Source organism: Mirounga leonina, unplaced genomic scaffold, assembly GCF_011800145.1.
Source record: "Mirounga leonina isolate KUSES-001 unplaced genomic scaffold, KU_Mleo_1.0 Mir_173, whole genome shotgun sequence".
NCBI lineage: Eukaryota > Metazoa > Chordata > Mammalia > Carnivora > Phocidae > Mirounga > Mirounga leonina.
Window position 1 is genome coordinate 22,841,955 of NW_023270447.1, and position 22,208 is coordinate 22,864,162.

At 35.5% G+C, this 22,208-nt stretch overlaps 1 protein-coding gene across 2 annotated transcripts in view; it reads left to right on the top strand.

Moving 5' to 3' along the window:
* The window catches only part of ODF2L (outer dense fiber of sperm tails 2 like), a 282,358-nt gene that overhangs the window by 256,847 nt on the left and 3,303 nt on the right, over positions 1 to 22,208 (top strand). For both annotated transcript variants that reach the window (XM_035018119.1, XM_035018120.1), the window contains 9 exons: positions 68 to 184; positions 3,697 to 3,882; positions 6,369 to 6,478; positions 7,438 to 7,573; positions 12,361 to 12,471; positions 13,856 to 13,960; positions 16,214 to 16,372; positions 17,929 to 18,014; positions 18,097 to 18,259. In XM_035018119.1, the coding sequence (XP_034874010.1) occupies positions 68 to 184; positions 3,697 to 3,882; positions 6,369 to 6,478; positions 7,438 to 7,573; positions 12,361 to 12,471; positions 13,856 to 13,960; positions 16,214 to 16,372; positions 17,929 to 18,014; positions 18,097 to 18,259 (1,173 nt within the window). The remainder of the gene's footprint in view (positions 1 to 67; positions 185 to 3,696; positions 3,883 to 6,368; positions 6,479 to 7,437; positions 7,574 to 12,360; positions 12,472 to 13,855; positions 13,961 to 16,213; positions 16,373 to 17,928; positions 18,015 to 18,096; positions 18,260 to 22,208) is intronic.

The following is a 22,208-nucleotide window of genomic DNA, read 5'->3' on the forward strand; positions in this document are numbered from 1 at the left end:
TGGATAAAGTTAAAGATTGTGGAGAAATATATCAAATAACACATTTTTTTTGTTTTCTATGTTACAGGCAAATGCTTTGAAAGCAAACCGTTTTTCACAATCAGTAAAAGTAGTACATGAACGACTACAGCTCCAAATTCATAAAAAGGAAGCAGAGAATGATAAATTAAAAGGATACATAAAGGTTATAAATATTCAGTCATTTTTATAGTTTAAGTGATAAAATTAATGAACAACTATAAAGCCCTTCCTTAGTTCTGGAATTTGGTGGTTTTGGAAGAATTCAATTTAAGTGTTGCCATGGGAAATACATATCTGAGGCAGATCTTAAGATTTCTGGCCCATCTAAAGATTTAGTTCTAAATCCCAAGATAGAAATGCTCTCTCTCTTTAATACCAGTCTAGGAAGGATTTATAGAGCTTGAATTAAAAAAAAAAAAATCTTTCCCATTATATAGTTAATTTATGTTTATTGTGGAAAATTTGTAAAATACAAAGGAAAAAATTAAAATAATTTAAAAATACTGAAACCATTATTAATATTTTGGGATATAGTATTCCTGTCTATTTTCTACATCTACACATAAATACATACTCACATTTAGTAGGCAGTCAGTAAATGCTTATTATTTTTTGTTTGTCATGAATGGTAACAACCCTAAAATCAGTTATTTAGCTTTGGTGTTTAGAAAACTGAGTAACATTCTTGTCATGCAGTTTTTTTAGCAGTGTCATTAAGGGGAATATTTTGGTTTAAACTCAGTGGTTTTAATACTCTTCTGGAAGCCTCACAGGCACTTTGAAATAAGAACTTGAGGTCACTATGACATGACACAAGCTGACTGGATCTATTGTCATTATTTTTGCCAAAGGAAAAGAAGCAGTGTTCTCACTTGGAGAAGAGAAGTGTACAGTGATAACCCCCTGGAGTGTGAGGACATCGGTGTTAAATTTCTCTTTGCTTTTGCACTCCTGAATCATGGCAAATGTTTGCAACCTGTAGCATGTTTCAAGACTGCGCTTGGGGTGTTTTGGTTTTTGTTTTTCTTCAAGGATGAAAAGCTTTTGCCCAGTAAGGGGACATTAAGCAGGCTTATGCGGAGTGTAAATTTTATCCTTTGTCCTCCTACCTGTGCTTTTTAAGCAGTTTCCCCCATTGGTTCCCTGTGTCGTTTGTATGGGAGTCCTAGGGCATTACAGATGAACTAGAGTTGATATTGCATTAGCCTGTCATGGTAAATACAATAGAATACATGTGATTTAACACCTCAGATAATCATCTGTCACAATTTATCTTACACAAGTTTTAGTTATGTCCTCAAATAGCATTTGGGAAATTTTTGAAAACATTTTCTTCAATTTAAAAATGAAATATTAAGTGATATTTTGAAGTTAATTTTAACAATTTCATATGATAATTTAGAGAATATAAGACTAAAATCTTAAGATTTTGCCATGACATTCTTCTAATACTTTAAATTCCTTTACAAAAACCCTGCTGTTTAGAAATAATTACAAGAGTTGCATTAGGTTACTGATTTTTCTACCCTCCCTGTAACATACAATTTTTGAATTTAAGGCATTAAGTTATTGGGGGGGGGGGGGGGCGGTCAGAATTTAGTTCTTCAATTTAGGTTTCACAAGGTTCTTTTTGGAGTACAAAGATAATGAACTCAGTTTGGCAACATAAATCTCATTTAATATTTTAGTTTTGACTCCAGTGAGTCAATTCATTTTAATAGGTCTTGAAAAATTTACGTTTTAGTTCTCTGAGAAGTATTCCAAAGATACTTTAACCCATTTTTCTTTCAAGATCTTTATAATATAGCAGTTAGGAATAAATATTTTCACAATTTAGAAGAAACAGAATAATTATCTTTATAATATGCAGCATGTAGAGCTCCTTGGAAATAAGGAAAGGCAAATAGTTGACTTTACATGTATGTCCATTCGTTTGGCAAGAGACTGCGAAGAGTCATTTATTTTGAAACCATAAAAATAATTTGATAGTTTAGTATACTTCCTAATAGTGCTCAAATGTGGGATAGGATAAATCTAGTGAGGAAGTTCTGACTGGAATCTTGTTCCAAAGGATTTATTTCACCTTGGTGTTTAAAATGCTTTATGAAAGTGTAGCAATTATTCATGGTGTGCTGATGACACCCTGTGGTTTCCTGGAGGAATGGCAGCTGTACTTCCTGTGGAGTCTATTCTCTTCAGTAGACTTGTACTGCTCTTACTCATACTTGTTTTCCCCCAACAACTTATTAAAACATTTCATGGGATTTTTTTAGTTTAAGTAGACTTCTAGAGACTCTTTAACAGTATTTTTTTTTTAAGATTTTATTTAGTTGTCAGAGAGAGAGCACGAGCAGGAGGAGCAGTAGGGAGAGGGAGAAGCAGGCTCCCTGCGGAATAGGGAGCCTGATGTGGGACTCGATCCCAGGACCCTGGGATAATGACCTGAGACGAAGGCAGACGCTTAACCGACTGAGCCACCCAGGCGCCCCTGTTTAACAGTATTTTGTTGCTTGTCTTAATCTACCGAGTGCACTTTTCAAAGAGGGCTAGTCTTTAAATCTTATTTAATATGTACTTCTTAATCTAAATTCTAGTGGAAGTTAAGAAGCATAGTTTTTATTGATCATGGAGTTAAGTAGAAAACCCAGTCTTTTACTTTGACTCCTTTGATTTTTTTCATTAAAATGATTGTCTAAGAAATGTTAAACTAAAACCTAAATTCTGTAATATTTTTTTTTTCAGTATTATACAACTTTCAAAAAATGTAAAAGCATTAAAGCCTTAGGTCTCTAAATTCTTAGATATTTAGTAGTCAAATACTTTAAATACAAAGCCTTAAAATAATTTGAAATAAAAGCATGAGAGTTATCAAACTAAATCATATCCATCATCCACCCAGCCTATTATTCTGTCTCTAGTTATGTAAGGAAACAGTCATGCCCAATTAACACCATCAATTTCAATGGATAGAAACATGCCCCTCAAACATCTTTTCACCCTTACTGTTGTGGATCTGATAGTTATTCATCTAAACCTCTTCAGTCTTGGAATAGTAACTTCCATAAGGTTACTACTCATTGGATAAAGCAGTACTTTTATTCCCCTTGATGTATGTAACTCTTTTAAATGTCAAGGCATGCCCCTTAATTCTAGTAAATTAAAATTTGCAAAATAAGTCTATCTCATCTACATTTTTTGTGATCTATAGATTTTGATCTTACGTCCTTTAAGCCTTTATCATTTCAACTGAAAAGCCCTGACATATGTAGGGAGCTACTGATTCCTTTGAGCTTTGTGTAATTTGTTTGAATTGTCTCCAGCTCAATTACAGTTTTTGATTTTCAGTAACTAGTACTATGTATAATATTCTAGATGTGAAATTTTAACAAGTTCTAGTTAATTACAAAAGTTTAAAAAATGTGCTGTAATCACCAATATTAGTATCTTTAATAAGAGTAGGATTAGTTTTATGTAGGCTTATATATTTTAAATTTGCATTCTATAATGTTACAAATAAACATTGGTGAAACCACCTTTCTTTACTGTTTTGCTTTTTATTAGTCCTATGATTAATCCTTTTGATAAAATCTATGGAAGATTATTTACATATTTTTACAATGTTGACATAAACATTGGAGTTCTAAAATAATTTAAGTACTACTAATATTTTTTTAGAGCTTAGAAACCAAGATAACTGAATGGAACTTACAACTGAGAAAGAATAAGCACGAAGCTGTAGCAATGAAAGAATCAAGCAAGCAAAAAACTATAGCTCTAAAAAAGGCATCTAAAATTTACAGACAAAGGCTTAAACACTTTACTGGAGACACGGAAAACCTTACCTCCCAAATCAGAGATCAGGTAAGTTTATACATTCTTCCTTAACTGTCCTATGCCCTTAGGTTATGTAGTTAATGTCATATTGCTTAATATAATAATCTTCTCTTAGTGCTACTGATACTAGGAAAACCTCACTCACACTCTTTTGCTTTAGTCTGTGTTGAAAGGTTATAGAAAATGTCACATTTGCATATTGAATTATATCAGTATTTCCTTGGGAACTTTATTAAAGGATATATTAAAAGTGTCCTAGTGCATCTATGGCAAGCTAAGGGTAGCACTTCATACATATTCCCCCTTGGAAATGGACAGTGTACATTAGCATATTAAAGGCCCTGAGTAGGCAAAGTAGAAGAGCATAATGAAGAGTTTTGAACTCAGAGTTTCTCACCACTTATTTAACCACAGAACTCTTGTTTTACCCACAAAACAGCTCTTGGAACTGGTTCTAAGGAACACCAGTTTGGGAAATGCTGATTTATGTTATTAGACCATATGACTGTATTCAGTAATTCACTTCATTTGAACTTTGTAATGCACTTAAAGCCATTCACTGACGTAAACACACCATGTGAAAGTTATCTTTGGGTGTAGTACAAAGTTGAAAACTGGACTTAGTGCTTTGTTGTTTTTGTTGAATTATTGTATTTATTCAATTAGCAATTGATAAAATATTTACTCTTTTTAATGTCTCATGGGTATTCCACCTCTTAAGAACTGATGTTAAGGCTTATAGAATTATTAGAAGCTTTTAGAAATGAAAGTGGACTTGCATAAACTTTCTTGTGTAAACAAAACAACTTGATATTTTATAAACTCAGGTGTTAACACTTAAAGATGAACGACATTCAGAAGAATCTAACTAGACAAAAAGAATTAAGGACTAAGTTCAAAATCTACAAGGTCATTAGACTGAGTTGAATGCCTGAAAATATTGTTGAGTGGTGAAAGCTAATCAAGTCATTAACATTCTCAGGATTTTCCTGTTTAGATAGCATCATGTCACGCATACCCCAGATCATGGTATAGGAAGGCTCTTCTGCTTGTTCATCTTGTGACTTTGGGTGAGGTATTTAACCTCTCTAAGATTCTGTTTCCTCATCTATAAAATAGATAATAATATTCCTATTTCATATGATTGTAGAGAGGACTAAATGAGGAAATATATATCAAAGCACAGTGCCTGGCCATCCTACAATTTTGCCATAGTGGCCTCCTTTCTATTCCTCTAATGAGTAGAGTTTTATTGTTTGCTGTTATCTCTGGCTGTAATGTTCTTCTTGGATTCACAATAGCTGGTTCTTTTTTGATCATTCAGGTATCTTTTTAATTGTCATCTCTTCAGAGGGGCCTTCCTTGACCACTCCTTTTGAAGTAGTCCCACAACAGTCACATCATATCTTGAATTCCCTTCATAGCATTCATTTTATAGATAAAATTTCCGAGTATCTTTACATTATAGTATATTGCCTAACTTACACTTCATATATATATATATATATATATCCCAACTTATATACTTCATTGTGCAAATTAAAATTCATTTTACATAAAATATGAAAACAGAATACTAGGCTTTATTCAATGTATCAACAACATTACTGTAAAAAAGTATAAGCCAAAAAAGTCTTGCATATAGTACATGCTAAATAAATGCTTGTTCTGTGACTGGATGAATGATAGAAGGAAAGAAAGAAGCCCCCAATAAATACTGTCTGCTATCATTATTACTTCTGGGTCTTCTGATTAATAATTGTTATTGTCCTCCCAGTGAGTTTGTCGTCCTGTAGAATGTAGACAGGGGACACAATGACTATAGCTCACTAGGTGGGTTTGTAAAGAGTAAATTCATTTGACAGTTATTTATTGAGCATCTTCTGTATGCCAGGCACTTTCAAGGCCCTAGCAATGAACAAAACACAAAAATCTCTACCTCAGGGAGCTCACATTCAAAGTCGACAAGCCACTACTATAGTTTTCATGTCTTTGTTGACAGTAACAATGTTTGAAGGTCAATGGGGGTGACCTCTACAAAACAGCTTGACATCATTATAGCAACAATAAATAAGGCTGCATTATTAAATGCTATGGAATTAGGGAATTGCAGATAGCTTCTATATATATCAAAAGAGGGCTTCCTTCTCCTCTGATGCTTATGTGGTTGTTATCATCTTGTATATATAGAATGCAAAATGAAAAGCTCAAGAAATAGGAAGGAAGTTACCTTCACTAATTATGAAACATTGTTTGAAAATAGTTATATCAACATCCTTAAAATGTAGTGTTGGAACTGCCACAATGCGCGTTAAAACAATACTACTATAAAGATCCTATCAACATTTACTTTAAAAGTTTCCTATATTCAGAGTTGTACACTAAAATTTTCCATATTGAAAAATCCATCCTTTATAGGATGTTTCCTTGTTTATATTGTATTTGTGTTTAGAGCCCTGCACGAAACCAAAGTGTTACTCAATTATCAGATGAGTACTTGATGTATTTTTTAGGAAGCCAAGCTGTCTGAAACAATTTCAGCTTCCAATGCCTGGAAAAGTCATTATGAGAAAATTCTAATAGAAAAAACTGAATTGGAAGTTCAGATTGAAACAATGCAAAAGTAAGAAAAAAATTTAGAATCTTTGTACGGGTTAATAAGAAGTGTTTTCAGTTCCTTCCTCTTTAAGCACTTTGCATTTTGGTTCTTCTGGATTACATGTGGTGAAGGTTGTCCATATGATTCGATATTTTTGCTATTTATAATTTTAAAGACTTTTCTTATTCTATTCTAAAAATACAATAAAATGATTACCCACTAAAAAGTGCATTGGTGTTCACATTTTGAATTTTGTAGGTTAGTATTTGGAATTGGGTATGTGTCATCTATTATTTGCAGTTAAATGTTAACACTACTTTGTCTTAAAATGGAAGTGATAGTTCTCTACCAAACAAGAATGTGTAAGTAAGAATATATAACAGAGCTTACAATAACAGCACAAATGCTTTCAAAATTCTAAAAATTACTGTTCCTTAAAGTGCCTTAATTGCATAACAAAGAAAATCAATGAGTAAAAATGCTTATCTTTTATGCTTTGAAATTTATTACTGATAAACTAATAGTAATGAACCCTGCACATTTGTTTTTAAATGTTTTATTTTCTGTATATTCTCTTCAGTTTTATCATTGTAAACTAGCATGTATAATTCGCTTCTAGAGGTGAGTTATTGCCTCACTTGATCCTTTTATTTAACCTTGGTCTTGAGATTGTGTGTATGTATGTGCATGTGTGTGAATGAGAGACAGATGGCCACTGAGATAATAGTTCAGATATTTTACTGAATAGCAAAGGGAATGGTGTGCAATTTTTCATTGGCATCCTCAGTGAGTAAATATTGCTAATCAAGGTTTTGAGGGTAGTAGCCTGGCAGATAACTGCTTCCTGTTCACTTTGTTCTGTGACTTGTACTAACTTTAAAACCACGTACCCTAGCAACATAATTTCAGAAACACACTTAAAAAGTATTATTTGAATGAAAATTTCTATGACTTTTATAAAATATATCATTTATCTCATAAAGGCAAGTTACAAATCTTTTGGAAGACCTGAAGAAAGTGGAAGACCTTGGAAAAAATTCATGTGAAGAAATTCTTAGAAAACTTCACTCAATTGAATATGAAAATGAAACTCTGAATCTTGAGAATACAAAATTAAAGGTAATGTGTGTCCTGGGGCGATGGCTGGCTCAGTTGGTGGAGCATGCAGCTCTTGATCTCGGGGTTGTGAGTTTGAGCTCCATATTGGGTGTAGAGATTACTTAAAAATAAAATCTTTTTTTTTTTTTTTTTTTAAAGGTAATGTGTGTTCGTGTGTGTATGTGAGTATATTGTCCAATGACAACTTAGTAGAAGTAGCTGGAATGGTTGCGTGATTAGGATAGTGCTCTTGTGTCATTTTGACCTTTATGTTTGTAAGGGTATTAGAAGATCATTATAATATGCAACTTCTAAAGCTACAGATATATCCATATTTATATATCTATATATACACATATAGACACACATATTTGTATATAGATTTTTAAGTGTTTATAGTTGTATATACACAGATATATGTTAAAGTTGTTTTCAGCAATATTAAATAAGATTTATGAGGTTGAATAACTGTCTCGACTTCTAAAAACTTTATTTGTTCTTCAGTTTTAGCTGTTGAATCATCCAAAATTACATTAACTTTAATGCATAAGATTTTTTTCTAGGTGTCATGGTTACGATAGGATATAACCTAAGGCCTGGTCTGTTTGAAACCAGAAAGTATGTTCCTGGCTGCTTCATAACCAGAAAGAATTTTCCAACTTAATCAAATCCAAGGGGTGATTGGTTTGTATGTGTACCAGAGAAAAAAATGGGGAAGAAGTTTTTATACTTTCTGAGAAAAAAAAAATTGAGTTCTCACTTAGAGATACAAGTAACCAGATGAGACTTGGTTAAAGATGACTGCATCGGGGCTCCTGGGTGGCCCAGTCAGTTAGGCATCTGCCTTCAGCTCAGGTCATGATCCTGGGGTCCTGGGATGGAGCCCTGCATCAGACTCCCTGCTCAGCGGGGAGTCTGCTTCTCTTTCTCACTCTCCCTCTGTGTCTCCCTCTCTCTTTCTCGCTCTCAAATAAGTAAAATCTTAAAAAAAAAAAAAAAAGATGACAGCATCATTTTCAGCTCTTTAATACTATTTTTGGAGGATCGTAAATAGAACCCAGAAAAGAATCTATGTAAAAAGGCCAGAGTTGGCAGTTCAAAGCAGATATGGCATCAGAGAACCAACCCTCTTTTTAGCTCTCTCTTCTGCCATTCCTAGGTTATGACCCTCAGGATCCAAAATGATTGCTGGAGATTGCCAGGGGGAAAAGATGAGTTATAGCCCACCCCCCTTTTTTTTTCATCTCCCCTTAGGGAGACTTCCTGTAAGTTCCATACCACTCTACTCTTCTACTTATTCAGGCACACGGCCCCAACTAAGTGCAAGGGAGACTAGGAAATGTAGTCTTCTAGTTATCCTGGGCTCTAGCCAAATATGAGTACTCATTATTTCCTGCAATTTGTTCATGTTTTCCTGTATCTCTTCCTGTAGTTTTACTATATTTACAGTTTGGAATCATTTTTCCTAGTACCTAAGACCTACCTTAGTTCAGCTCAAGTGCTACCTCCTCCCCAAAGTCTTTTCAATCAGGATGAGTCTCTGTAAACTCCCATCTTTATATGCCCAGAATGCCCAGGGAAGATATGACATACACTTAGCTCTCCATGAATATTTATTAGAAACAATTTTATTATGTTTATTTTCTTAATTTCCTTGATAACCTTCAGAGAGAAAGGATTAAAATAATATTTCATCAATTATAAATCTAATTTTTAATCAAATGGTAAGTAGAATTAATTTTAAATTACATAGGTATGAGAATCATTGGGTTAAAGTTTACATCTTATATTCTGTTAATAATTCAGAAACATGTATTTTTAATGTATTATTCTTTGGATTTTTGTTTAAGGAAAAAAACCTAGGTGTGTTTGGCATATGTTTCTGTAATGTAAAATTGCCTAGATGTATTTTGTTACTTTTAATGACTTTAGAATAATTTTAGATTTTAAAACATTTCAAATGAAAAAAGAATCTAGCTGATACTGCTTCCAAGACCCAGTGACCTCTTCTCTTGAAATTATAAGAGTTTATTTGGATGGTTGTAAGTTCTATTTGTTCACTATGAAGAGCTGAAAAAAACCAGAAAAGCATAAAGGGAAAAATTTAAAAATCTCTTGTCATCTCACAGCTCAAAGAAACTGAAGTTACCATTTTAGCATATAGTTTTGGGGATTTTGGACTAGTTCCAGTGTTTTGCTACTATAAATAAAAATGTGGGTAGTTTCTTTGAGTCTTTTTGCCTGTTTTCTTAGGATAAATTTCTAGGATTGTAATTATATGGTCAAAAGGGAGGCTCATTTTTGGTGTTATATATTTCCAAATTACCCATCATATGGGTCACTATATTTTTCCCAGTACTAGACAATTTTAAAACAAATCTCTCCCAGTTTGCTAGGTGATCTCATCTAGTGTTGGGCCTTTAATTACCGTCTATATCCTGGGGGCTCTCAAATTTGTATCTCTAGCCTAGACCTTGCCCCTGAATTCCAGACATATCTTCTATTGCCTACTCGAAATCTCCACTTAGATATTTAACAAGTGTCTCAAAGTTAGCATGTTTAAAATAGAGCTCCTGTATTCCCCCAAATGGCTCATCTACAGTTGTCCGCATCTCAGTTAACAACAATTATCCGACCTTTCATCTGGTGTCATCCTTGACTCCTTTCTCTCCCACCTGCTTCCAGTCTGTCAACAGATCTCCTTCACATGGATGTAGGATTTGACCACCTCTCCCCAGCACCACTGCTGTTGTCTTGGTTTAAGCAACCATCATCTCATAGTTGCGGTGACTTCCTGACCCCCCTTTGCGTCCGCCCTCGCCGCTGCAGTCAGCTTTCAGTGCAGCATAGCGTAGTTCCCATACAAATGTAAGTCAGACCATGTCACTGCTCCACCCAAAACCCTCCAATCATATCTGGTTAATAAACACAAAGCATTGTTCCATCTGGCTTTCCAGTACTTCACTGACCTCATCTCCTTCCATTCTCCCCTTTGTTTTCTCCCTTCCTGCCACATTAGCCTTGCTGTTTTTCCCCTAACTGGCCAGGGCTTGTCCCACTGTTGCCGTTCTCTGTGGGAATTCTCTTCCCTCAAAGAGCCACACTTCCTTTCAGTGTTTGCTCAGAGGTCCCTTTCTCCGGAGGCCTCCCTGGCCCGTCCCCAACATGTCATTCCTATCCTGCTTTTGTGTATGATCTGTTTTACTTCATATTCTTGTTTTTTGTTCATCTATCCCCTTTGTGTCTGTCTATATGTGGAGTACATAAGCCCCATGAAGGAAGGGATTTTTTGATTCTTTCATTCATTAATAAAGGAATATCCAGTGTCTAGAGCATTTTTCAATAACTAGTAAATGTTTTTTCATGTATTTTTCTATCATGTACATTTCTGTCATTATGAATTACCTATGCATTATCCTTTATATGTCTTTTTTTCTAATTAATATTAAGAACCCTGTACTAAGGGTATTAATCTTTTGTCATAATTTGTTACTCTCTTTTACATTTTATTTGCCTCTTAAATTTTTTGAGGGGGCAATGAAATTTAGAGAGATATATTTACACACATGTATCGATACATCTTTTTTTTCTTTTATGGCTTCTGTTAAGTCTGTCACATTTCTGCGTATCGTATAAATAGAAGCACTGACTGCCTGCAATCCAGACATTCTTTTCAAGGATGTATAGTGAGCATCCTTGGAAGATGGCCATGTTTTACCAAAGGGTAGACGTGCTTACTGCCTGTTAGGAGAGATCTGGGTTCCCTAAACTCGGGGTTGCTCCTCCGCAGTGCATCCCACTGCGTGTGCAGGTGGCATCTGGCCCTCATTGTGTCGCTCTAGGGGAACCGGGGCTTGGGAGACAAATGCACATCTGACATCTGGCTACTGCTCTTGCTGTAACCAAGTTTTGTGTCTCTGACCCAGGAGTCTCAACGTCTTCTGCTAATATGTGTGAAACTGTTCCAGGCTCACTTGTCAACTTGGAGGGTAAAATCCCAAACCCTTACAGTGCTTGATATCTTCTTCTGATTTTATGCTTAGTAGGGGTTTTGCTATCCTAAAATCAAAATTTTAGCTGTATCTTCTGTGAAAAATTTTAAAACTTTATTTTTAAAATATAAGTAAATATAGAAAATAATGTTGGGTGGAGGCAAGTAGTTCATCCATTTTTTCTTTCTAATAGTTAAACAGTTGTCTTATTACCATTATTTAGTGATCCATATTTTCCTCATTGATTTAAAAATTCAATCTTTATCATATACTAAATATAACTTTAGTGTATTTTTCTTTTTCTGTTCCATTGACCTCTATATTCTTACGTTGGTATCTTGAAATTTTTAGTTCTTGATACATCTTAATATCTAATACGTACTGAGATTCTCTACCTTAATATTCCTTTCAGAATTATATTAGTCTTTCCCATTTATTTTTCTGTATGAGTTTTAAAATTAATTTTTTCATATTCCCCCTCCTCCCAACTATTATGCTTTTGGTTGAAATTGCATTTAAAGTGTTACCCATTTGGAAAAAACTGATATGTCAAATAGTATGAGTCTTCCCATCTAAGAACATGGTATTTTAAAAGTTTTAGAAAAATTTAAAAAATATATGTCTTACATACAAGTCTTAGTATAGTTACTCATGAATATTACTGACTTTTGAAAATACTTAAATTGAAGTGGTAATTATATGGAGTAACAGTGATTATTAACCTTTCGATAAATGAGTTATGTTTTTATAATCCTAACACTGGAGTATAAATGAATTCTAATGATTTACAAAATCTATTTATATTTTCCTTGCTAGACTACACTTGATGCTTTGAAGGATGAGGTGGTTTCTGTTGAAAATGAACTTTTAGAATTGCAAGAAGTAGAAAAACAACAGAAGACCCTTATTGAAGTATATAAAACTCAGGTGATTATTGCACTGATTTTATTGTTAAATTTTGTAGGCAATTTAAAACACTGTATTTTTTTTATGATCTAAATAAGCAGAACTGAAGAAAGGTAGAGCTATTATTTTATGATAGAATATATGTCCCATATATTTCTTAAGGTCCCACATATTTTTATAAGTAGATGATTCTGCTGACTCCTGATTCAAACATTGACTGTGTATGTATTGGCTATTCCTAAAAGTAGATCTAAAGTTAATTATGTAGATGTAATATAAATCTTATGAATAATATTGTTAAACTTAGTATATTGTCATCTTGGATATTTAATGGCATTGATTTAGAATAATAACTCCCTTCTAGGGTCATTAAAACTCAGTACTCCCTTTTTCCCAATAAATAAAATAAAATTCTGATTTGCTCACATGAAAGACCTGGATAAGAGTTGTGAAAATACATATGGAATAGAGCTGTGTTCAATGGCAGTTTATAGAAAACCTTATGTTTTGGAAACTTTGTAGTATTCAAGAAAAACTTTACGAGATGCAGGTCCCTAATGATGGTAACAAACTGGTCAATAAAGAGCTGGGTTTTACTGGAAAAGAGAGCATTTGCCTTAAAGAATAATGAACTAAAGATAAAAGCTTAAGGAGGGCATCCTGTTGATAAGTAGGAAGGAAGTTCATCTGGATGTTAAGATGGAAAGATGGAGTCAAGACATCTAGTTAGAATCCTGCGGTCATGTGGAACTTACCAGAGGTAGGATGGAGGTTGTGGTGGACTGTGGGCCTGTTACTGAGAATGTCAGCTGGGTCGTCCAGCTGGGTGTTTGGGTTTAATCCCTCAGCAAGAATGATGTGCATGTTCTAGGCTCTGGGCTTTGTATAAAGGCCTCAGATTTTTTTTTTTTTTAAGCATTGTTTTAAGTGTAAAATAATTGGTATGGGAGCTAGTTTGGACCAGAGATTGATTTTTTTTTTTAAGAAAACAAAAATGTATTTTATTTTGTTATAATAAATGTGACTTTTCCCAAAACTGCATGTGGACATACATGTCAGCATATTTCAGTTACTCCTTAATCTTCAGATTTTTTTTTTTTTTTTTATTCTTTAAGGTGACCTTGACCTGCAAATAAAGATCTCTCTAATATTCAGGCTCAAGGGGAGGGTCTAGAAATATTGATGTGAAAAGACAGGTAAATCATAAAAGGATTGTGGATTGGAGCAACCTCAGAGCCCTGAGCGATTTTTGTATTAAAGTAGGAATAACATTAGATAAAGATTTTGAGGGTGTTAATAGGGAAATAATGATTTGTTTAAAATTAAAAATTCAGATGTTTAGTTTTTTAATTTACTTTATGGTCTTAATAAAATATGTTACTCTAATAATATATTTTATTTTCAGATACAAAAATTGCAAGAAGCAGCTGAAATGGTGAAAAGCAGATGCGAAAATTTACTACGTGAGAATAACCTAATTACAAAAAACAAAAATAAAAAATTAGAGAAGGTGAGTTTGATGTTTTAAGCAATAAAATAATATTTATGTTTTATACTTTATGAATATTATACATATTTTTTTATTGTGATCATTTTCTCTAGTTTTGACCTAGGAATTATCTATCTTAAATCTCTGTAAGAGTTTGTTTTCTAAGGACATAATGTTTCCTCCAGGCTTGAAATGTTTGTTTGTATGAATGTTTTTTTACTTTTTCCTTAATATTTGGAAAATAGCATAAGTGTTTAATTTTTCTGATACAAGAGCAGACTCACATATCTCAAAAAAAAAATGGTTATCACTTATCACGGGCTTCATCAGCCACAAATATGCAAATTTGAATATCTCTCCTTTTTAATCCCACTTTTTTGTTTTGGGTACTAAATCTTTTGTGTCTAAAAAGTAAAGTAAAGTAAATATTCACTGCTAGATGCTTTTTGGAAGAAAAATAATATTTAAAAAAGCAGCATGATTTCCCTTTTATCACCCCATTGCAACAGAGTGAGGGGAAGGCCAGTGTTGGCAAGTTATGATGTTTTTGTGAATATTTTTAACTTTTTAAGTGAAACCACATCCCTCTTTGGGTCTTCTCATGTTGTTTTGGTAAGGAAGCAGTGGAAGTCGTAGGACACTGACTCCCGGCTGGAGAGGTCATGGGATGTTACCAGTCACTTCCAACTGAGTGTAATAAGGTGACTGTCTCTGGGTTGCCCCCACGTCTTGGGATTGAGAAGTCTGAGTGAGGCACAGTGTGAAGAAGAGGTCAGCCAGAGCAGGCATTCTGCTGGTTAAACAGAGATAAAGATAGCCCACCAAACATGCAACTTACTACTTTCTTAGAATTACTTTTCACCTATTTTTAGCAGCATGTCTAGCATTTCATGTGTCCTGGTCTCTGTCTCTCACGAGAGGTACCACCACAAAGGTCTCCTCTTTTTGCTAGGCAACACTGTAAATAAAAGTCTATTAAAAAACCGGTTCAGGAGGCTGATGGGGCAGAAGCCTGTGATTTTCAGATACCATGAGTCACAATGTCTTCTAACTGGTATTAAACCAGAAAAGTCATTTTTTTTTTCTTAAAGATTTTATTTATTTATTTATTTATTTATTTATTTATTTATTTATTTATTTGAGAGAGAGAGAAACCGCATGAGAGGGGATAGGGTCAGAGGGAGAAGCAGGCTCCCCGCTGAGCCGGGAGCCAGATGTGGGACTCGATCCCAGGACTCCGGGATCATGACCTGAGCCGAAGGCAGTCGCTTAACCAACTGAGCCACCCAGGCGCCCAGAAAAGTCATTTTTTAAGATGAAATTTTTCCTTTTCCTTTTCCACTGTCAAGTCTCCTGGTTTTCTCATGGGCTCTCAGATGTTTGGGGTCCCAAAGGTGTGCTTTGTTCTCGTCTTATCTTTTGTGATCAAGAATGCCAGATGTGCACAGTAGCTCTAGGTGTTCCCTGTCTCAGGGAAAGACTCTAGCTCTTGTGTTTTCCTCCCTGTAAACATCCTAAATGCCATATGTCTGGTTATTTTTTCTTAATTAACCATGTAAGCATTTCTTAGGGGTGCTTCTTGTCACATCTCCACAAAATTGTCATGATGAGGCACTGCAGTGGCCAAAGGGGTGACTGTAGATAAAATTAGAGAGACTTGCTCCTAGTAATATTCATGATGAAACGACAGTCTACTGAGGACTGATGATATGAGCTATCTTGATATAATACACCATAAACCCCACCAATCTGGACTAAGATGAGTGCAGCAAGCCTATTCTAATTGAAATATCTGAGTTACAAGATTGACAAAGTGACAGTTACTTTAGCTAGATGGCTGGACAGTAGCAAACGACCATACCAGCTTTACTAGTAATAACTATGCTTGAAGATAAATGACAGGATTCACAAAGTTTGCTTTCCTAAGTAGGTTAAACGTTCTCCCCTGTAGGCTGATAAAACTGTATGCATTGACTCAACAAACTTTTTTAAAAAATATTTTTAAAATTTTAACTCTAATGTTATTAACATACAGCGTTGTATTACTCAACAAACTTTTTGAAAACCAAAGTACAGCCCACTTTTGAGGTACGCGTTCTCTATAGCAGAGTCTCACTTAATGTTTATTCATATTTATTTGGTTGAATCTTTTCGTTTAAAACCATTATACCTAAAATACTTACTATATTACGAGCATATCTAGTATTTAAGATAGTAAAAACGTTAATGCTGAATGTGTGACTTTGCACTTATTTCCCTAATGCTACAACTCAGTTGAGAGGCCAGATGGAGTCTCATCTGCAGGAGTTAGAGCGCGTCCGCGATTCCTTGACGGCGGCGGAAGGGAGGCTTCACGAGTGTCAGGAGAGCCTGCAGCACTGCAAGGGGAAATGTGCAGACCAGGCGCACACCGTTAGCGAGCTGCAGGGCCAGGTGTCCGGCCGGCATTCTGCTTTCTACTAGATACGTGAAAGGAAACTTTGGAATGATTTCACCAGTTGAAGGCACTACTGTCAGGGGTTGATTTTTTTTTTTTTTTTTTAAACTCCCATCTCTATCAGTTTATCAGTTTATTGCAGGTGCTGTAATATTCTGCAAGCTATTCTTTTAGTATTTTATCATGAAAAATTGGTAACTAAAATTGCTCATTTTCGTTTATTTGTACAAATCTATATTTAGATATTGCAGAACATGGTAACAGCATGAGAGAAGGAGCAATGCTATATTTACATATATATTTTTTGACATCAGGATAAGCTAAATTATTGTAATTTACCTTACAAAAATTACAATTTATTTTAATTAGAATTATGCATTGAGTTCATTTGGATTCTTCTCAGTTATTTTTTTGCCAACATATACTTTTGTACTTCATCAAAACAGAGATCATGGGTGCCCAGTTAGTTACCACATAGCCACCTCCTAATTCAATGCCTAGCAGAGTAAGTGCTTAATAAATATTTCTTTAATTATGTTTTTTCAAAGATGCATGTGCAAGGAGGTAGCAAGTGTTTTTGTTTATTTGCAAAACAATTTTAGGAACAATTCCCTGTCTGTCTTCCAAATGTAATCTGGATTTTATTTATTTATTTATTTATTTATTTTTAAAGATTTATTTATTTATTTGAGAGAGCGAGAATGAGAGAGAGCACATGAGAGGGGGGAGGGTTAGGGGGAGAAGCAGGCTCCTCGCTGAGCAGGGAGCCCGATGCGGGACTCGATCCCGGGACTCCAGGATCATGACCTGAGCCGAAGGCAGTTGCTTTAACCAACTGAGCCACCCAGGCGCCCTGTAATCTGGATTTTAATTTTGAAATACATCCTGTTTTTAAACATGCAAACAAAATTTTGCTAAATTTAAATTTCTGAGAAGAGATTTTTCTAGGAAAATGCCAAATCTGTATAGATAACCTAAATTATTAATTAAATTATGAGAAAAATTTTATTTTCAAAGCTTCTTAAAATAAATATAGCTTTTGAAGCAATGGGAAGAATATTCTGTCTTGGTATTGGCAAATTGTCTTTGGTTGATTTGCTTATTTTATTTTGTTTCTCACAAACATGGTTTTTACTTGTAGTTACAACTTCATAGTTAATTATCAATCACTGTCTTTAGGTAAAACAAGAAATTATAAGAGTACTTAAAAATCCAACAATAGGAGATTAATACTGTGTAGTCTTCAAATTTACTTAATAAAATAAACATCCTTTTCCAAGAAAGCATTGTTCAGAATGTATTATTTGCTATCTTTCAGAAAAATTTTTAGTAGATGATTTTTCATGAGGCAGTTTAGTGTTTTTAAAATTAATCAGGAATTTAAGAGCCTGTGTTTTAACAATGCAATATTTCTTTGTGTCTCTCTGTTCAGTAGTAATAATAATATTTACGTCTTCTTGTTTTTTATGATTATTCTAACAAAGTATATAGATTTCTTTGGAAGTTGGTTATAAAGAAAATAACCAGGAAAACTTTTTTTTTCCCCTTTTAGGTTGATGCAAATCATAATCTTCTGAGAAAGCTTTCTCTGGAAGAGGAAAATTATCTTATTCAGTTGAAGTGTGAAAACCTTAAACAGTAAGTATTAAATTGACTTAAAATTGGTGTTACATTTTTCTCTACACACTATAATTTTAAAATGTATGTTTTCTGTAAAAAGAAAATTAGAACAGATGGATGCAGAAAATAAAGAGCTTGAAAAGAAGCTGGCAAACCAAGAAGAATGTCTTAAGCATAGCAATCTTAAGTTTAAAGAGAAATCAGCAGAATATACAGCATTGGCCAGACAGCTGGAAGCTGCTTTAGAAGAAGGAAGACAAAAGGTACAGATGGCCTTTATTTAGAAACTTTTTAATTAGTTTACCAAAGAGTCGTCTTTTTAAACAGACAATATCTCATCTTACCAAACCTACAGTTATTGTATTTATCCTGATGACAGGGTGAAGAGAGCAATTACATTTCTGTTTTTTACTTACTTTTCCCTTTTGGAGCTAAACAGCTGTATATTACTGGTGCAGTTAGTTCACTAGGTAAATGATGATGTGGCAGGGCAGAGGGCAGAGATGGAAAACATGGAAGGAGCACCCCCCCCCTTTTTTTTTAATAAAACCAAAGCAGTTGTGCAAATTGTTGAACATTATGGTTTTGATCGGGATCTGGTGAGCTGTAGAGCTCAACTCCCTTTTCTTTTGGCCAGTATTGTTACATAAGTACATGTAAGAATTAAATTCCAGTTAAATCCATTTGGTTAACATTTAATAAAAATCTCACTGTGTGTCAGCCACTCTGTTAGCTTTTGAGATGCAAAGATGAATAAGACCTTGTTAGTTTGCAAGCTCCTTGGCAGTTTCCCTGGTGTTATGGGAAACCTGTATGCAGAGGGCAGGGAAAGACTGTAGAAAGAGGCAAACCACTCCAGGTTGGAAGGTGACAGGTTTAATAAGCAAGGGAACACAAGAGTTTTCTTGGATGGCCACAAGATGAGTAGATTTCTACGCCTGACAGAATCTTAAAAGTTTATATAGAGGCCCTTAACTAGGTTCAGTCCAAATAGCCTTAACACCACATTCCCTTTTCAAGGCTCTTTACTTGGAGTGGCTTCTGGGAGCAGGGGAGGAAATCAGAACACATATCTCAAGGACAGGGGAGAGGGTGGGGAGCTTCCAGTTGCCCAGGTCCAGCTCGTGGGTCACCTGGAGGTCACATCTTTTTGATAACCTCCTCCAACAGACCTGGCCTTAGCTCTCAGGACACTCATACAGGGGGAGGATAATATGTGAACAGACAAGTGAGTGACATCCAGCATGTTGGTGCGACAACAGAGGGAGGGTACAGGTACACCAGAGGACATTGTTCGTTTCACGTGGGGGTAATGGGAAATGATGCAGGAGGGTCCTTTTTTTTTTTTAACATATAATGTATTATTTGTTTCAGAGGTACAGATCTGTGATTCAACAGTGTTACACAATTCACAGCACTCATCATAGCACATACCTTCCCCAATGTCCATCACCCAGCCACCCCATCCCTCCCACCCGCCTCCACTCCAGCAACCCTCGGTTTGTTTCCTGAGATTAAGAGTCTCTTACGGTTTGTCCCTCCCTTCCCCTATGATCCTCTGTCTTGTTTCTCAAATTCCTCATATCAGTGAGATCATATGATAATTGGCTTTCTCTGTTTGACTTATTTCACTTAGCATAATACCCTCTAGTTCCATCCACGTCATTGCAAATGGCAAGATTTCATTTTTTTTTTGATGGCTGCATAATATTCCATTGTATGTATATACACCATATCTTCTTTATCCATTCATCTGTCAATGGACATCTAGGCTCTTTCCATAATTTGGCTATTGTGGACATTACTGCTACAAACATCGGGGTGCATGTGCCCCTTCGGATCACTACATTTGTATCTTTGGGGTAAATACCCAGTAGTGCCATTGCTGGGTTGTATGGTAGCTCTATTTTCAACTTTTTGAGGAACCTCCATACTGTTTTCCAGAGTGACTGCACCAGCTTGCATTCCCACCAACAGTGTAGGAGGGTTCCCCTTTTTCCGCATCCTTGCCAACATCAGTCCTTTCCTCACTTGTCAATTTTAACCATTCTGACCGGTATGAGGTGGTATCTCATTGAGGTTTTGATTTGTATTTCCCTGATGCCAAATGATGTTGAGCACTTTTTCATGGGTCTGTTGTTCATTTAGATGTCTTTGTTGCAGAAATGTCTATTCATGTCTTCAATGCAGGAGGGTCTTAAAGAATGGGTAGATTTATCAAATGACTTGAAAATATAGTCTTGAAAGGACTTAAGGTAGGCTTTGGAGTCCAACAGGAACTGGATGTGAAATCTGGCTCTGACACATTACACCCTGACCCAGAATGAATCACTTCTCTAAACTCTAGTTTCTTGGGGCGCCTGGGTGGCTCAGTTGTTAAGCGTCTGCCTTCGGCTCAGGTCATGATCCCAGGGTCCTGGGATCGAGTCCCACATCGGGCTCCCTCCTCGGGGGGAAGCCTGCTTCTCCCTCTCCCACTCCTGCTGCTTGTGTTCCTGCTCTCGCTATCTCTGTCTCTGTCAAATAAATAAATAAAATCTTAAAACAAAACAAAACAAAAAAAACTCTAGTTTCTTAATTAGTGAAATGGGGATGATGAGTTTTCTCATCAGATTGAGTGATGCTAAAAAGAGATTGTCTATACATGATGACTCTCAGATGTATATCTCCACCCCAGACTTCTCTCTCTCCTGAAATCTAGACTCAGATATTCTGCTACTTGACATCTCTACTTAACATAGGCATCTCAAACTTAACATGTCCAATACCAAATTTTGAATCTAAATCCCTCTAAACTCTCTTCCACCCTTGTCTTTCTCAAGCCTGTTAATGGCAATTCCATGTAAGTTAGATAAAATCTGATATCCCTGAAGTGTGGCTTTTATATCACAAGTGCCATGTATGTGTGTGTATATAAATATATATACTTACATACTTTATATATATATATATATATATATATATATATATATACTTTAAAGTCTGGGAAACCAATTTAAATTTACTTTGAAAGAGACATCCTTGAATAAAAGCTAAGTAGTGAAATGTATTGCCGATGATAGAAATGTAATCCAGATTTCTCAGCCCCATCAACCTTTGGGAGGAAAATAAAAGACTTTCTCCTGGGTTCAGCCTAAGTGGACTTCAGAAATGCTAGGTGTTCTCAGATTCCTTCTCAGAAGTGTTCAGAGTCTGCCTTCTTTCTCTCCCGCTGCACTGGAACATGGGGCTGTCTCTAGTTCCTGCCAGGTGAGGAGTGCCATCACTGCCTTGTCACCATTGTCCACACTGAGGACATTGTCAAGACTCTTTCTCCTACAGCTTCAGATCCTGCTAGCATGCCTCACACACCATTGCCCTTGGAATTTGTGTGAAAGAAATCTTTGTAAATTACTTCATAATAACTTGGAACTGAGTTTACAGGAGTGTGATTAGAGGACAGGCCTTCCCACTAGCTCCTTGCTCCTGAACTAGTCCTCGCCTCGACTCTTATTCTTGTGGCTCCAACCCAGCATTCTTGCAAATAGGCTCCCACATATCTGAATCATTGGATGAACATAGCTAAGCTAGACTTTCTGCTAAAATAAGCAATCATAGAAATAAGAAAACTCAAATTCAGACCACTTTGGAAGTGAATGAGTGAAAAACCAGTCTGGTGTGTGTGTGAGTGAAGTGCATACCTCCCCTGCCCTGTCCCTATCTCATCCATCCAGTCTACCGTCCACACTGAATGAGAACTTGCTGTACTCCACCCCAACTCTGGACACCACGGTGAATGTAAATACGTATACCATGCCAGCCGGTCTCAGTAGGTTATAAAAATAGAGTATTGGGAAAAACACCTACCTAAGTCACAGAGGAGTGCAAATATGTATACTTCTTCCGTATCAGGCTAATTTTGCTGATACTTTGACTGCAAAAAGAAGTAAACATATTTATGCTATATGTGTTTCCTCAGGATAGGACATTTTTTTTTTTTAAAGATTTTATTTATTTATTTGACAGAGAGAGAGAGAGTGAGAGTAGGAACACAAGCAGGGGGAGTGGGAGAGGGAGGAGCAGGCTTCCCGCGGAGCAGGGAACCCAATGTGGGACATGATCCCAAGACCCTGGGATCATGACCTGAGCCGAAGGCAGACGCTTAACGACTGAGCCACCCAGGCACCCAGGATAGAACATCTTTAAACATTTTGTAATTAAACTGTTCAGAAA